At 34.2% G+C, this 18584-nt stretch overlaps 1 protein-coding gene across 1 annotated transcript in view; it reads left to right on the forward strand.

The window, feature by feature from the left end:
• Window positions 1-18584, forward strand: part of LOC107725380 (receptor tyrosine-protein kinase erbB-4) — a 206917-nt gene that overhangs the window by 156288 nt on the left and 32045 nt on the right. Inside the window, 11 exon segments of the mRNA XM_074560124.1 lie at window positions 6278-6412; window positions 7796-7861; window positions 9027-9145; window positions 9550-9584; window positions 9859-10064; window positions 10170-10296; window positions 10647-10720; window positions 11270-11360; window positions 11570-11769; window positions 13995-14127; window positions 17838-17931. Of these exon segments, the coding sequence (XP_074416225.1) occupies window positions 6278-6412; window positions 7796-7861; window positions 9027-9145; window positions 9550-9584; window positions 9859-10064; window positions 10170-10296; window positions 10647-10720; window positions 11270-11360; window positions 11570-11769; window positions 13995-14127; window positions 17838-17931 (1280 nt within the window).

The raw sequence follows: 18584 nt of genomic DNA on the forward strand, positions 1-18584 counted from the left end.
AATTACTGTAACGTGAGTATTTGTAATTCGTTACTTCACACCCCTGGAATCAAAGTTACGCCTTCTTTCTTTGCGTGAACATTTGGGTGGTGTTATGTAAATCTTCCCACACAGTGACGTAGATATGTGGGGGCATGTTTGAAAGAGGTGTTTTAGGAGGGTGTGGATGAGTCTTAACTTTTATAAAGAATATCTCTTTTGGTTTGAGATTTTAGTCTTAGATGGACATGCAAAATAACAAAAGATATTCAGTCTTGTTTTCTGAGAAATGCAATAAAATGTAGGGAATTTTTGCTTAAAACAAGAAAGAAAAAAAAATCTGCCAATTCGATAAGAAAAATAATATATTTATAATATATTTCTTTTTGTTTTAGTATAAAATCACTTAAAATCACAATCATAAAATTAGCATAAAATCACTTAATTTTAATACTGTTTTTTTTTTCTTTCAGAAAACAAGACCTAATATCTTAAGTAATTTTTCTTCTCAACTAAAAGTATCTTGACATAAGAATGTACATATTTGTAGTAGAAGCAATACAAAAATACAATGCAAAAAAAAATAATGTTTTTTTTAATGTACATTACATTTGTATTTGCATCTGGCATACGCTTTTATGTAAAATTCCCTGGGAAATGAACCCATGACACTGGCATTGCTAGCTCTATGCTCAACTGTTTCTCTTTTATTTTTCCTAATGGGAAGTTTGTGGCAACAAGTTTTAGCCATTTCATCAGGTTCCATGATGTCTTGCTGCACCATTTTATGCTATAAAATGAAAACAAGACAACAAAAGTTGCTATGTCAAGTTCACATTTGAACTGGTGCTCTTCCCCTCTGTGAGGTTTCAGCCGTATCATGGCTCCTGGCCTCCTGAGACCCTGCTGCTGGCTGGGATTTCTGGAACGCTCTGCTATCTCCTCCAGCCAAACTCTCCTCCCTGTGTGGCTGGATAATGAGACGCATCGTGAATGTGGATGGGCGGCCGAATAGCGGAGGGCCGTGGATCATGATCTGAAGCCTCAGTAGAGGATATTAAGGGCCGTTCTCTGACAGCGACAAAGCGAACAGAAGTCTGTGATTTTTAATATGACTTGTCATTGCAATGTGGGCACATAGTGCGCAAAGTTAAGAAAGTTGACTGTTTATTATTGGTGCATCATTTGTTTCCTGTAAGATGCGGTAGTCAAGTTTGGGCTGGAGAAGTTAATGGTTCTGTGAGCGATTCCACTGTTTTGTATGATTTGTCTTTGTCCACATAAAAAATGGTGCATGGAAGATGGTGTCAGAAATTGTCATCATTCTAAGTGATTTTGATTCATTCGTTCTTGTTCATGAAATGCTGTAGTTCAAATCCAAACGCTTTTCCTGCATGTTCATTTCTAAATGGATAAAACCTGATTAATTGTCAAAGTAGAATGGCAGAATCATATTTTTATATTAAATCGATAAAACTGGCTTCAGTGTTTTAAAAAAAAAAAAATCGTGCTTATGTGACCATTAAGGGAACATTACATTTTAGAATTTTGCAAACATTATGGGAATGCTACTTTTGAATGTTCTCTGTACATTCTGAAACAAGTAATAACATTTTTTTTAAATATCAAATGACAACTAAAACCTTTCAGGAAAAAAAAGTTTTAAAAAATGTTGCATAAACAATATAATTTTTTTTTTAATTTGTTTGTTTTCAAAATTTCTGAAATGTTCAAAATACTATGTTTATATCATAAATCTATGACATCAGTGATCATAGATTTTGCTTTAACTCCGCATCATTTCTTTTCTTTTTAAATGTTTTTATTTAATTATTAAAAATATTAAATTCAATTTTTATTTTATTTTATTTATTTTGTTAATTAGAAAACTGGGTCTTTTAACATGATTAACTGATTAGGATTTTTTTTTTTATGACATTACATTAAAAAAAAGTAGTTCTGAAGTGTTTTGAATATTTTAAATGAATGCATATTCTCGATTGATTGCCTGGTTTCTTTTCTTCATATCTGCACTGGTGACCTAGCCTTCAGATTTTCCAGTCTCATTTGCATCTCACTGATTGTAGTCTGCCATTTGGAGACAATTTGTCCGTGTAAAAATGAACACAGACAGAATGAAATGAGGATTATTTCTCAAATGTTAGTGGTTTTGACGAGGTTTTAATTTGGCTTTATTATTGAATTCTGCTTCTCATGTGCAAAATGATTGCATTTTGTGTCAGATCTAAACAGATAAATAATAAAATCAATATGAGGTGCACAATATATCACATAACAAGGCATCTTAATAGTCTGTCAATGAGGGTTCCTCAATTTGCACCGAGTTAATGAACAAAATTTTTGCTTGTCTTCTGTCTTATAAACATTAATTGGTTATGGCACAGCTGAACATTCATTTCAATATAGATGCAATTTATTCTTGTTCTTTTTTAATTTCTGATTTTCTTTGTCTGCGTTAAAAAACCCGTATGGTATGGTATGGTATGTTTGTTATGGTACGTATGTTATGTATGTTGAAGTAATGATAAAATACATTTTAAATATATTACTTTTAATTAAGATTTAAAGTTGCATGATATTTCTAGGCATTTAAATGTAATTTATAGTGTAATAAAGTTGATTGATGTTAAAAATGAACATTATGACAATGTGTGACCAGTTCTACCGATATTTCAGTATTGCCGTGAAATATAATAATATAATATAATATAATATAATTAATTTGCTTCAATCGTCAGTGCTATATAATGCTTGTCAATGACTTGCAATATTATAAAGGTTATAGTTCATACTTGTGGCCTAGTTAAACAGCTTGATGTTTGTATTAAGGTTTTTTTTTTAGGTTATATATTTATTTTCATATATTTTTTTGTGATTTACAGTTAATATAGAAATGGTGCACTGTGCTCAGCTTTGACCCAAAGTTTATTTGTGCCATTGAATTGATTGAGTTATGTTTACAGATGGAGGCAGACAGTTAATGTTAAGAGGGGTGCCATAATGTCGCTCAATTTCTCTGGCTGATAAGGGCCACAGTACGTGCGATGAGTGCTTGCCCTTCAGATAACTTCATAATATATTTTTTTAGACATTTTAATTAGCTCAACTTTTTTCCCCTTTTAATTTTCCTTCAAAGGCAAATTATCATTCTTATTCTTTCAGATTTATGGCATTCTCATTTAAATATAGATTTATTACATTTGTTGTTAAAGGGTTAGTTCACCCAAAAATGAAAATTAGCCCATAAATTACTCACCCTCAAGTAATGTAATTTATAGTGTAATAAAGTTGATTGATGTTAAAAATGATTATGACAATGTGTTACCAGTTCTACCAATATTTCAGTATTGCCGTGAAATATAATAATATAATATAATATAATATAATTAATTTGCTTCAATCGTCAGTGCTATATAATGCTTGTCAATGACTTGCAATATTATAAAGGTTATAGTTCATACTTGTGGCCTAGTTAAACAGCTTGATGTTTGTATTAAGGTTTTTTTTTTAGGTTATATATTTATTTTCATATATTTTTTTGTGATTTACAGTTAATATAGAAATGGTGCACTGTGCTCAGCTTTGACCCAAAGTTTATTTGTGCCATTGAATTGATTGAGTTATGTTTACAGATGGAGGCAGACAGTTAATGTTAAGAGGGGTGCCATAATGTCGCTCAATTTCTCTGGCTGATAAGGGCCACAGTACGTGCGATGAGTGCTTGCCCTTCAGATAACTTCATAATATATATTTTTAGACATTTTAATTAGCTCAACTTTTTTCCCCTTTTAATTTTCCTTCAAAGGCAAATTATCATTCTTATTCTTTCAGATTTATGGCATTCTCATTTAAATATAGATTTATTACATTTGTTGTTAAAGGGTTAGTTCACCCAAAAATGAAAATTAGCCCATAAATTACTCACCCTCAAGTCATCCTAGGTGTATATGACTTTCTTCTTTCAGACGAATCCAGTCGGCGTTATATTAAAAATTGTCTTTGATCTTTCAAGCTGTTTAATGCCACTCAGCGGGTGTTGCATGCATCAGTCCAAAAGAAGTGAAATAAAAAGAGCCCATCCATAAAAAAAAGTGTCTCACACAGCTCCGGGGGGATTATTACGTTTTGAATATGGATATTTTTCTTACAAAAACGCATGGATTAGCTAGAGGAGGCCTTTGTTCACCCCCCGGAGCTGTGTGAGACACTTTTTTTTATGGATGGGCGCTTTTTATTTAACTTCTTTTGGACTGATGCATGCAACACCCGCTGACTGCCATTAAACAGCTTGAAAGATCAAAGACCATTTTTAATATAACTCCGACTGGATTCGTCTGAAAGAAGAAAGTCATATACACCTAGGATGACTTGAGGGTGAGTAATTTATGGGCTAATTTTCATTTTTGGCTGAACTAACCCTTTAAAGGGATTCCTGCTTTTTCTCCACCTGCTTAGCGAAGGAATTGTGTGCAGATGAATTCATCAAAGAGATGTTAATGACGTGAAGTGTTTCTCATGCAGGCTGGGTTTCCAGCTGTGAATGTCAAAAGTGACTCTTTAAAAATGTATTCATATGGTCTGTTGTTCCATTCACAAGTCTCAACCTTTCCCCCTGCACACTCCACTTCCATCATCATGGAAGTGCTGAAAGAAAATTTTAATATTTCACTTTCACTCAAAGGAAGTGAAATTGTCATGTTTAAATACCCTTGATCACTGCTGGGTTCATTTTGAATGCAGGGATGAGGGATCTGGGACCTGCTAATCTCACAATGCTGGTCAGTCAGGGTTTTCAAGATGTTGAAAAATACAGTGTCAGAAAAATGCAAAAAAATGACCTTTACCATGTCACTGGATCAGCACATCAGTATCTTATTTACCCCTAAAACATGCATAATACATCTTTGATTTAATCTAATGCTCTGCCTGGCTATACAGTAAAACACAGTAATGTTGTGAAATATTATTACTTTTTAAAATAACTCTATTTGAAAATATCTTAAAATGCAATTTATTCCTCTCATCAGAGCTGAATTTTCAGTATCATTACTCCAGTCTTCAGTGTCATATGCTGATTTGCTGCTCAAGAAACATTTCTTATTAATAATTAATGTTAATTATTATTAATTATTGTTCAAAACAGTTGTGCTGCTTAATATTTTTTGTGTAAACCCCATGGTATTTTTTTCAGGATTTTTTGATAAATAGAAACTGCAAAAGTACAGTATTTTTTGAGATCTTATGTAACACTTACAATCAGTTTATTGCTTCCTTGCTGAATAAATGCATTGATTAAAAACACGTGCACACAAACCTTGTTAAATGTTTACAAATATATTTTTTTTTTCCCACTAGCAATAAAATTGTAGTACTCAGGTCCATTTTAATACATTGTATCATCAATTCTGTGTGGGCTTAGCAATTGAAAAAACACACACACACACAAATGGGCACTAGATGATGTTTACTGAAGATGAATGGTTTAATAGTGTGATATAATCAGTTGTGTAGGTTCAGTATATGAAGCCTGTGCAGATATAAGATATTCTAGCAGAACTGTCCAGCTATGTAACTTATAAAGTTACATTAGTTGATTATGAAGCAGCAGCCAGTGTCTGAATAATAATATTGCTTCATTAACTTCACATTTGTTTTCCTTCAAGAGAGAATGAAAGTATACTAACCCATTTTAAACAACCATCCACAACCTCATTCATCAGACTGGCTGTTTGAGGCTATGAACCAGGCGTTTGTGATGTCTTACAGTATAAATAGAAATTTTTAAAGCAGGCTTACAGAACACAATGTTCATTGGAGCACTAGGTTTCTAGGCTAGTATTATTTGTTACAGGTTAACAGGAGGGAGGGATTTGAAAGAGATGCGAGTCTATCAGCTCAAATACTGTACACTACCTCCACATAAAGCATATGTTCCCAATCTCTGCAGACACATTGATATGCTCATAATCTTGCTTTATCTTTTATAAGCTCTTTAACTTGGGAATTGGGGTGATTTCATTCTTAAATCCTGTTCTAAAAAGAGAGATTATTTTCATTACATTTCTTTTATGAATCATTTAAACTGGTTTCATAGAGCAGTCAGGGTTATATCCTTAAGGTGACCTCAGAATTAACTCTATGTCTTTTATATGCGCATAAATTGTTTCTTTAACATGATTTATGCTGTGAAATAGGCTAAATGGCTCAAATGTTGTCACTTACACAGAAACGCTTATGATTTCTAATTCACCCTCTTTTTAAATTCTCACTGATGTAGAAATCCTGAATGGAGGCGTGTATGTGGATCAGAATAAGTTCCTGTGTCACGCTGACACCGTCCACTGGCAGGACATCATCAAGAACCCACGTTCTGAACTTCTGGTCGTGCCCTCAAACAACAGTGGCAACACATGTGAGTGTTTCGATGAGTTTAATGACTCAAACCAGGCTATAATAATTGATGATTTTCATAATTAGACTGAAATTGTTTTGTGTCCTTTCAAAACTTGCATGTGCAGGATAATTTGAAGCTTTAACAAACAAGAAGATATGTAAAAGGTTTTAAAATATTTACAGCAATACTGAAATACTGATAAAACTGATAATGTTAATATTAGTTGAACTTGAATGTCTTTGTATACACTACTGTTCAGAAACTTTGGGTTGGTAAGGTGTTTTTGAAAGAAATCTCTTATTATCAAAAGTACAGTCAAAACAGTAATATTATAATATTGTATTATTACAATATAAAATATTTGTATATATTTTTTAAAATGTAATTTATTCCTGTGATGGTAAAGCTGAATATTTAGCATCATTACTCCAGTCTTCAGTGTCACATGATCCTTCAGAAATCACTCTAATATGCTGATTTGCAGCTCAAGAAACATTTCTTATTACTCTCAACTCTCAAAAAACAGTAGTGCTGCCATCATACCTTTTTGATGATTCTTTGATGAATAGAAAATTAAACAAAAAACCTGCATAAAAAAACATTGATTTGAAACGTATTTGAAATGTTTTCTAACAGTATAAATATACATATACTTATATATAAAATAACTAAAAACTTATATATACATATACTTATATAGTATAAACATAGGCAAATTGCCAAATTCATTGTTTCATTGTGTTCAGTGTTCACGCTAACAAAGTTTTCCAAAAAAAAAGATGCCATATGCTTTTGCAAATAGTTTGCAAGGATCCTTCAGAAATCACTCTAATATGCTGATTTGCAGCTCAAGAAACATTTCTTATTACTCTCAACTCTCAAAAAACAGTAGTGCTGCCATCATACCTTTTTGATGATTCTTTGATGAATAGAAAATTAAACAAAAAACCTGCATAAAAAAACATTGATTTGAAACGTATTTGAAATGTTTTCTAACAGTATAAATATACATATACTTATATATAAAATAACTAAAAACTTATATATACATATACTTATATAGTATAAACATAGGCAAATTGCCAAATTCATTGTTTCATTGTGTTCAGTGTTCACGCTAACAAAGTTTTCCAAAAAAAAAGATGCCATATGCTTTTGCAAATAGTTTGCAAGGTTTTGGGGTCTTTTTGAAACCCCTAGAAAATTGCAGGATTTCTTCAGTGTAATCAGCCTTAACTGAAATGATACTGTTGAGTCCCTCTCAATCACACTCTCTCGATAATTACAAAATAGTCAATTAAATACAAGTGGTGAGAACTAAGTGGGAACGTTGTATGAGACAAATCCCACAGTATTGAAGTGTGCTGTTGTTTAGGATTAACATTAAGATGTATTCCACAGGCAGAAGGTGTCATCGCTCATGTAACGGCCGCTGTTGGGGCCCTCAGGAGGATCAGTGCCAAAGCTGTGAGTATTTAACACAGGCTTTATCATTTAACTTGCACAACTACACATCCATACACGCAAAATGCAATACATTAAGGCTTTCAGTGTGATGTGACCTTTGACCATTTTGCAGTATTATAATATTATTGATTTTGTCGTAACATGTCAACTTATGCTATCATAAATTACTGCCATTATAATGCATTCAAATGGAATAAAATCTATACAACTCTTACATTAATGTATATATAGTTCAGTTAGAATATGCCCTATTTTTGTTACTAGACATAATGACATTATTACCTGAAGTTCTTTCTTATTAAGCTTGAAACCAAAGTTTAAAAGAAAGTTTATAATTAAGTTATATTAAAATGCCCATATTATACTCATTTAAAAGTTCATCATTTGTAGGGTGTACTAGAATACATTTACTGTATATGATTTAAAGTTTAAAAAGCACATTATTTTTCTCACACTACATTACTTCAGCATAGTTGTAATAATTGTTGTAAAAGTTGTAACCTGGCTCACAGGAAGACAGTAGTCATAACTTTGTGGCAGTTGTTCTCATGATTAAGGGATAATACAAGACTTCTTCATCTTATAAATGGTTGTCAAAAGCAAAAATGCTTTGAAAGTGTGAGCAAAACAGACACCATTTACTACTGAAGGTTTCTTTCAGAAGGATGCTTCGTCAGCTGAACAATCAGTATGTTGTTAACTATGTTAAAAGTTAACTTTTTGCCTGATGTTGCGGACAGAAATATTACTGTACATCAAAGTTTCAGAAATAAAAACAGAGTTTCAGTAATTGAAATTAAATGTGTTCTGTCTGTAAAGTAAACACATTCTGAAGCACCTCGAGTGAAAGCTCTTGGGAACTCGGTGATCTTCTCTGGTGCTCGTGGCACAACCTGTGGTGATGCACTCATGAGTGGGTGGCAGATACAAAGAGAGGGACAGCAGGGGATGGCAGGTTCAGTTTTTAATACATAATTAGGTATAATTAAAGACAACCCAGCTCTGTAGAGTGTCACCACTGATGGGGGGAGGGGGGTTACACAGTTTGTCTGGGAAATAATAGATTTAAGTTTTTTGCTTTGTCCTGGGCACTTTTGACATATTTACAGAAAAGTAAACTCATAAAAATGTAGAGAGAGCTTCACTTTTGTCTTCGCGGTTACAGTGACAAAGACGGTGTGTGCAGAGCAGTGTGATGGACGCTGTTTTGGTCCGTACGTCAGTAACTGCTGTCACCGTGAATGTGCAGGAGGCTGTTTCGGACCCAAAGACACAGACTGCTTCGTATGTCAACATCTTCCTGTATTTATACCTCATTCTGCATGATTTTAAAGTGTACTAGAGGTATTGACAAATGCCTGCTCACTTCATTTTTAAAGTAGTTTCATGTGCTTTAAAGGGATAGTTCACCCAAAAATGAACATTACCCCATGATTTACTCACTCTCAAGCCATCCTAGGTGTATATGTATATTTATTTCTTTTTCTTTTTCTTTCAGACGAATACAATCTGAGTTAAATTAAAAAAATGTCCTGGCTCTTCCATGCTTATGGGATAATATTCATTTTTGGGTGAACTACCCCTTTAATGTGTGTTGAAAACACGTAAAGCTCTGCAGAGGCATTTCTCCATTATAGTCATGTTTTGTTGATCGACCACATAATTACATGACTGTTTTTTGTTCTCAGGCTTGTACCAACTTTAATGACAGCGGGGCCTGTAAGTGCATCCATCCATAATAAAAAGTGCCACACCAGAGAGTGGAGTTCCAGTAGATGACATAGGATGTAGGTGTCACATAAACTCCAGTGAGAATACGCTAGTCTCGCGAGAACCAAGTTTTGTTTACAGCAAAGGAAAACCAGTTACTGATCAATTGATCAAATTTAAAGTGAAATAATTAATACATTTTTTTTTTAAATAAGAGAACAGCTTCATACTGTTTTTTTTTTTTTTCATTTAAAGATATACTATTTTTATATTTTTTTACTTTTTAGAATTTTCTTTTTTGTCTTCACTGTCCCTTTAAAACATATTTTTGAACTAAGAAGCATCTTTCACAAGTAAGCCCTGTCGTTCTTTGACATAGATAACTTTGTGGTGGATCACAGCTCTTGTGTCAAAGCCTGTCCGAGCAACAAGATGGAGGTGGAGGAAAATCACATCAAGATGTGCATCCCATGCACTGACATCTGTCCGAAAAGTAAAAAGCAAAGAATTTAAGAATTGCTAAAAAAACTACATATAACCTCCACACTTTTTAGGAGAAATACAATACTGTATGCTCATGTTTGTTTGTGGTGTTCAGTGTGTGATGGTATAGGTACCGGCAGTCTTCAAACGGCTCAAACTGTAGATTCCAGCAACATTGAGATGTTTGTCAATTGCACCAAGATCAACGGCAACCTCATCTTCCTCATCACAGGCATTAAAGGGTGAGGAACATTTATGTCAGATATTCCCATATGACACCTGCATTTCTCTTTGAACAGCTATGTGCCCTCAAAAACTGCTATAAGTGAATGTCAACTTCTCTAGGCATGCCAACAAGCACTGTAACGAGGTGGTTTTGATGTATATAAAGCTGACGTGTTACTCTGCGTGTTGACAGAAGAAAAATCTGTAGTCATGCGATTTACAAACTTGATGCAAAGTCAGTTTAAATCATAATGAGATTGACCTTGTTGTTCCCAGGACATTATTACACTATCAAAACCTGTGCTCATCAAAATACTTGTTTTTTAAAATTCCTTACACTCATAAACAGTTTTGCTGTGTTTAACAGAGACATGTATCATGGTATCGGTGCTCTGGATCCTGAGCGACTGAATGTGTTCTGGACCGTCAGAGAGATCACAGGTAGAGAAAGCATTCGCATTAGTTTTAAAATGATTTGGTAAAGCTATATCCAAATAACAAAAAACACACATGATGTCGAGCAAGTTCATTTCTCACTGCATTCTTGGATCCTTATGTTACAGTATTTATTTGTTGAGTGTAATAGGTTAGAAAAACTGAACAGTAAGTCATGTTAAAAGGCTTTTGTTTAATTAAAATCTGGTGTGTGGCACAGTCAGATATTATATTGCAGTTAATGGAGTGAAACGTAATGAAACTCTGCACAATAAGAAAGACCTATGACTGTTGTCGTGAACGCAGTTCCCATCGCCACCATATAAACGCACCTCTGATTCTTGATGCACCAAAATATTGATCATAAGAACATGTGCAACCGTGGAAAACGCACCCAATGGTACTGAAAAATTGTGGTGCGATATTACATATCTATATTTCGTCATTACTTTTGCAAGACTACATTTGATGTATTTTTGCTTTGCTTTTTTACTGCCACATCTAGACCACTGTTGAATAATAGGTTTGTTGCTTGTTTGTTAACTGCATCCAAAGGTTACTTAAACATCCAGTCTTGGCCAGAGAACATGACTGATCTTGGTGTCTTTTCCAACCTTGTCACCATAGGAGGTAGAACACTTTATAGGTAAGATTATTTTCTGTCAGTGCTGTCAACTGTTTTTGACTCATTCAGCTCAATAAAAATGCTCACTGCAAAATCACAGTGAATCAAAGTAAACCTTTCTGCTACATCACTACCAAATAAACAATCCAACCATATGAAAGAACAAAAGGTTTGCAAATTTGTATTGACTTGCTGATCATCCTCATTTCTGTGCGTCTTTGTTTTCTCAGTGGTATTTCTCTGCTGATCCTGAAGCAGCGCTGGATCTCTTCGCTCAAGTTCCAGTCTCTGAAAGAGATCAGCGCCGGTAACGTCTACATGACCAACAACAGCCAGCTCTGCTTCTACAACACAGTGAACTGGACCAGTCTGTTCCGCACCAGCACCCAGAGAGCTCTGATCAAGAACAACAGGGACCCCAGAGAGTGTAGTGAGTGCTCTAGCCAGTACTATCAAACAAAAAAGATGAATTTAGTGCTCTATTTAAACAGGTGCGTCTCCTTTGTATAAACTTATACTTTGTGACTATTTAAAACGGTCAAATGTATCACTATTTTAAGGCAAAACACTACAGGGTATATAGGGTTAAAATCTTAACTAGCAAATATCACCATACTTTCCCCAGTTGATTAAACACAGTGCATTAAGAAAATTGTTTTGTATTACATTTTTTTTTTCTGAAATGTTATGTTTAAATATGCAAATGAGGGTTTATCTAATTAAATATGAACTAATTTCCATACATTCCTAGAATAAAAATCTGAACATTGGATTAAGCCAGATTCAAAAATCTTGATTAATTTTGTCGAGTTTTTCCACTTGATAAATCAGAAAATACTCTCAACAGACAGCTTTTCTTTTATGTAAAAAAAATAAAAAAAAATAAAAATTTAAAGTTTACATTACATTTTTAAGTTAATTTAAAAATGTTAACGTTTTAAAATACAAAACTTTAAACTCTAGTACACATTTGATTATTAATACATTTAATTGAGATTAAAAAATAAAGTCCACTCTATTATAAAATGTACTATAATTTTTTATATTACTTTTATAATACTTTTTATATTTTTAATATTTGTCATTATTTCCATAGAAAATTAGGCACATTTCTCCCATTATTCTCATTACTAAAATCCAAGGTCAGCATAATATATATATATATATATATATATATACATAGCATTTTATATTATGTATAATTAATATAATTAATATACTGTGATTATTTAATTTTATATAATTTCTTTTTCATGAAATTTTAGATTTAATATTATGTTTAAGGGGTTATTATGTTAGGGGTAAATGTGCATAATTGTCATGAAATTAATGTAAACTAGAAACGGTCTTAAAAGTAGACTTTGTTTTCTTTTCTTGGTGTAAAACACTATATTTTCACAATTTTGGGGGGAATAAAATGTTGTATATAATCAAGCAAATTATATATGAACAAATCCCTCTGTAAAAACCTTCAGGATATAGACAAGAATAAAAATGTAATGTTTGGTGTGTGTACATGCTACTGAAGTGGCGATTTATGGCTCAGTGTAGGAGAAAAAACTCATTTTGAGAAAACGACCTTTAAAAATATGTATTGTAATTGAAATCTATTGACACAAATAGATAAAGTGCTATAAAAGAAACACTTAACAGTGTCTTTTGGATGTTTTCTTTCCACTAGTCTGAAAAAACACTTTATGAAAAACCAAAAAGCCCAAAATCTCAAACTTGACAGGTGCATGAAAAAACGGTGTTTTTGCCTGCAGTGTCTCCCCTTAAATTTGAGGCTAACTATGAGGTTTCGAGAGATTTGCACAGTTATTGGCTAAATGACCTGTAATATTGTCATCCCAGTTACCATCATAGAGTACTTGAGCGTTAATAATAGACTAGTCTATTAGGTCTGCCAGTTCTTGAATTTCAATACACTGCACCTTTGGGACACATATAGGACATAAAGACAATCATTTTACAGGCCAGTATCTTATGTACGATAAGAATTCCCTGAACTGATACTTGTCCGTAATGGAGATGTTGACAGTTGCAGAACACTTCCCACAGTGCCGCACTGCCAAGCTGTGCTTGATGTAATTAGTGAGATAATAAGTCTGTGGTGTGTGGGATCAATGGTGCTGTTAGCCGGCTCATTCACTCGCCTCTTTTCAACGCTGCCGATCACAGTCGACTGATATCCCTGGATTGTCCAACAGCCCCGACAGCCGTGAACTACATCCAGTGCTTTCCATTCACAGCTGATGATCCCAGTTGACAATATGAGGGACTTTGGTTCAGTCAATACAGTTTTTATTTGGGATTTATTGATTCAGTAGTAATATTTGTATATAAATGTTTGAATATGCTTGAATTAGCTGATAAAGCAAAATCTGACCTCAGCAATATCAGTTTAAAAACTTTTAAAAAGTGATGTTGACATATTTCCTTTTGAAAAAGGATATTTGAGAGGAACATACAGTATAGATGTTTAGCCGTACACTAGCACATGGATGACCTCAAAGCCTGTAGATATGGTCTAAAAGCCACACAACTTCAGTCTGGATGTCATGGGGCCTTTAATAGTGTTTAATGTCTAACTTATACCCATATAATGCCCATAATGTATGTGTGTAAAGACATTTCTGTGGATGTCCTCCGCAGCTCAGCAAAGGATGGTGTGTGATCCGCTGTGTTCAGTGGCAGGATGCTGGGGTCCCGGTCCAGATCAGTGTCTCTCTTGTAAATACTTCAGCCGGGGAAAGACATGTGTGAAAGCCTGTCATCTTTATGATGGGTGAGTAAAAGACAGCTTGCACCCAGATTTCAGAAATGAAGAAAAATATGATCTGCCATATCTAGGTTCATGCTGAAAAGTGGTACTTCTTTATTATTATTATTATTATATGTAGATAGATAGATGGATGGATAGATGGATGGATGGATGAATGGATGGATGGATGGATGGATGGATGGATGGATGGATGGATAGATAGATAGATAGATAGATAGATTTTAAGACATTATTTTGTATTACATTTCTTCTGAAATATTATGTTTAAATATGCAAATGAGACCATATATAATTAAATATGCATGAATATTCATACATTTCCCCATACAAAGATCTGAATATTAGATGAAGCCAGGCTCAAAATTCTTATTTCATTTTACCGACATATTTGAGTTAAAGGTTTTGGATATCACTCCATAAATTAGAAAATACTGTCAACAGCCAGGAAAAATAAATAAATAAAAATAATTATTATAATATTCATAAAATTGTTTAAATTGATTAAAATAATTGCCAGGCTCAAAATTCTTATTTCATTTTACCGACATATTTGAGTTAAAGGTTTTGGATATCACTCCATAAATTAGAAAATACTGTCAACAGCCAGGAAAAAAATAATAATAATAATAATCATTATAATATTCATAAAATTGTTTAAATTGATTAAAAGAATTGTTTAAAATATAATAAACGGTTGATTAAAAAAAGTTATGAACATAAAATTCACTTTGTTAATAAATATATTTTTTATATTATTGTTTATATCATTTAATAACATGTCATTATTGGTGTAAAAAAGACAAAAATGTTTTTGTTTTTTTGTAAAGAAATTCATATAATACATAACATATTTCACTAATAACACTAAATTGAAGCTGTACGCTGTAAGTCTTTTGACCAGTATATCATTAAGACCTTAATAACCCTAAATTCATAAATCCAATTGTCAGTTGTCAAGTTGACAGTTTATATATTTTACATACCAATTACACAATTTCATTCTGTCATTGTTTCATGAATAAAATCATTGTGTGGGCAGCGTTTGAAGCTCCACAAGTTCTGACACTAGACTATTGGGTACAGCCATAGTTACTGCAGTATTTTTTTTGTTTTATGAAGACTATCTATCATTTAGATTGCCGTTCGCCCCCAGTCACTTTGTAAACACAATTGTGTACAAACTTCTGCCTTGGGGATGTGTGAGAAAAGATTAAAAGAATCAGAGAGAGGGATGGATTTCATCTAAAAGTTATAGTCTGAACGCAGAAGGCAGCAGGACCGCGTCTGGTCAGCGCTACGGCATGCACAGACCAAAATCCAGCTAATTGTTCCTCGGCCTGTCCCGAGCGGGCTCAGAACACACTGCCATCTGTGAATGACAAAGAGGAAACACTCATCTGACAACAAATTTACATTCTGGTCCACCGGGAGCGTCAGAGAAGAGCTCTTTGTTTGGCACTGCTTTTCTGCTGTAGTCATTAAACAATGGCAACTCTGACCAACATCTGAATAGGATTCCCCGTGGCAGAAAAATGTAATTTAGTTCCTAACAATAATCAGCTGTGGGGGAGTGTCATATTTTGGAGAATGAACAGGGGTCTCATTACACTCAATTAATTGCACTTTAAATCAGCAGCCCCAGTCTATGAATGGGGATGTGCCAAACATCTCCTGTCACTCAACCAAGAGTTCAGACCTGAGAGCAGCGTTATGTGTTTATTTTAAATTCACTTGGTGAAACAAAATAAAATTAAATAAATAAAATAAAATAAACAATTAAGAGATGTAGGTATGTAGATGGGTAAATAGAAGCCTTAGTAGTTCTGATTCTGATTATTTGGTGAATCAAATTAAATGATGTTTGTTTAATTTAATTTTTTAATTAAAAATAAATAAAATAAAGTCATAAAATAAAGTTAAAATAAAATAATAAATAAAATAAAATAAAAAAACATTAAGCGTTGTAGGTAGGTATGGGTAAATAGGAGCCTTAGTAGTTCTGATTCTGATTATTTGGTGAATCAATTTAAATTTGTTTGGTTCATTTAATTTTTAGTCATAAAACAAAAGTCTGTTAGTTAGTAGGTGGGTAGGTAGATAGGTAGATAGTAAATATTTAAATGAAATAAAATAATGCTGAATTTACTTTTAAAATATAAAGTAAACTAAAATATGTTAAAGGAGACCTATTATGCCCCTTTTTACAATATGTAATATAAGGGTGCTTTCACACTAGCACTTTTGGTGCGCACCCGGGTTCGATTGATGTCAGAGTTCGGTTCGTTTGGATGATGTGAACGCTGTCTTCCGAACTCGGGTGCGCACCCGCGAACCATACCCGAGTCCGCTTAAAAACGGTGGTCTGGGGTACGGTTCAAGTGAAACAGCTGCTGGCTTGATGACGCAAACGAACCGCGGTTCGGACCCAAATAAAATAATATGAACGCAGTCCAGCGGGGGCAGTGGGAAGGTGGAGCAATCGAACTCGGGTTCGGACCAGGCAAGCGAACCAAGTGTGAAAGCACCCTAAGCCTCAGGTGTCCCCAGAATGTGTCTGTAAAGCTTCAGCTTAAAACCCCCCACAGGTCATTTATTATATCATTTTGAAAATGCATATTTTGAGTGGAAGCAGAAACACACTGTTTTCATGCATGTCTCTTTAAATACAAATGAGCTGCTGCTCCCCGCCCCCTTTTCCAGAATAGGGCTGTGCCTTTACAGCTCTTTCCTCAGATACTCTGCTAAAAAAAACATCTTTTTTTTTTTAATTATCATGTCTTTTGTGCTGAAATCATGTGTTTTAAACCATATTAGTTTAAACTTCTGATTTTCTCCGTGCACACATCCGAAGCATGCACATACTAAACTAAGATTTTCATGATATGCCACCTTTAAAGTAACACCCATTCAGAGTTGTAGGTAGGTAGGTGGGTAGATTTCTTGGTAGTTTGTAGTTGGTAGTTTAGTTGGTTTAGGGCATCACATTAGCACCTATTTTGACTGTAAATTTTTCCAGTGTGACAAACTTTAAACTGTGAGCATTCGTACACTCGATTTCCGATGTTTTAAGATCTGGGAGGTTTCTTTGATCCCCATTCTGTTATTGACAAGGCACCATCTTTCCCTGTTTTGGAACCGGCTCTCAAAATTTTCCTCTGAAACATGGGCTGATGGAAACGAACAAAGGAAAGGGTATTGATGGCTCTGCTAGGCAGCCCCTCTGCCGTATCTCCTGCAATCTGAGCTGCCATCTGTTTAGATAAAATTTAAAGAGGACTGTTTGTTGTTTCCTCTCAGACCAGTGCCGAGAAAGATTTTTCTAATTAAAATGCCTTTATTTTTTCATGGATCTTACTCAGCCAACTGGTGTATTAGCCAAGTTCTCGCCAGTGTGTGAATATAGTGTATGTGGTTCAGTTGGCTGTGGTTCAAGAAGACATGGAGGATGAGTCGGAGACAAAACAAAACCTGCTGTATGTGTTGTTGCTGAGAGAATACATCACCTACTTTGAAATGCTTTTGATTGATAAAGGAATAATTATAAGACAATTATGTATGCATATATGGCCAAAATTGGTTGTTGGAAAATGATAAATAAAACTAAATGATATTTCATTATTTTATTTTATTTTGTTTTATTTAAATTTTGCTAATGTAATTGTTTTAAAGTATAATGTTTAATTAACCTATTTTTATCTATGTGCATCTTTTAGAGATGTTCGCGAGTTTGCCAATGGATCAGTGTGTGTGGAGTGTGACAGCCAGTGTGAAAAGGCCGAAGATAAAACTTTTACCTGCCATGGCCCTGTAAGTAAACCAAGCAGTGCTATCTAAGGCTACGTTTACACGACAACGATGTAGTCAAAAACGGAAAAGTTTTTCCCTTGCGTTTTTAAAAAGTTTCACGTATACACGACAACGTTTTTAAAACAATTCGCGTTTACACATATCTGCGAAAACGGCCAAAAACGCTGTATTACATATGCCAGGCCAGTAGTTGGCGCTGTCACCTTGTTAGTAAACAGTACCTGTAGGGAAGTGACGATTAGATGTTGTATATGCGTCTCCGCTGTTGGTTGTGATATTGGTGAAGTAAATCCACACTTTGCTGAAGAAGTGTTAGCAAACTCTTGAGCAGCAACAACAGTACCATGTACTCCGCCATTGTTGTATATGTTTGTTCGCGCTTGCCTTTAAAATTGACACGTACTGTGCCTGTCTACATACCTAACACGTACTACGCACGCGCATGACGTTACCGTTTTCAAAAATTCCTGTTTTGGGTGTTTACAAGGAAACGATAACGGTGGCGTTTTCAAAAACGGGCACTTTGGAACCCGTTTTCAAAAATATGCGTTTTCAGTCCCCAAAACGCCGTTGTCATGTAAACGAACAGGCAAAACGCATTTAAAAAGTTTCCCGTTTTTGGCTGAAAACGTTGTCGTGTAAACGGCCCCTAA

This window comes from Sinocyclocheilus rhinocerous, unplaced genomic scaffold (genome assembly GCF_001515625.1).
Source record: "Sinocyclocheilus rhinocerous isolate Xijiao unplaced genomic scaffold, SAMN03320098_v1.1 scaffold1386, whole genome shotgun sequence".
Lineage (NCBI taxonomy): Eukaryota > Metazoa > Chordata > Actinopteri > Cypriniformes > Cyprinidae > Sinocyclocheilus > Sinocyclocheilus rhinocerous.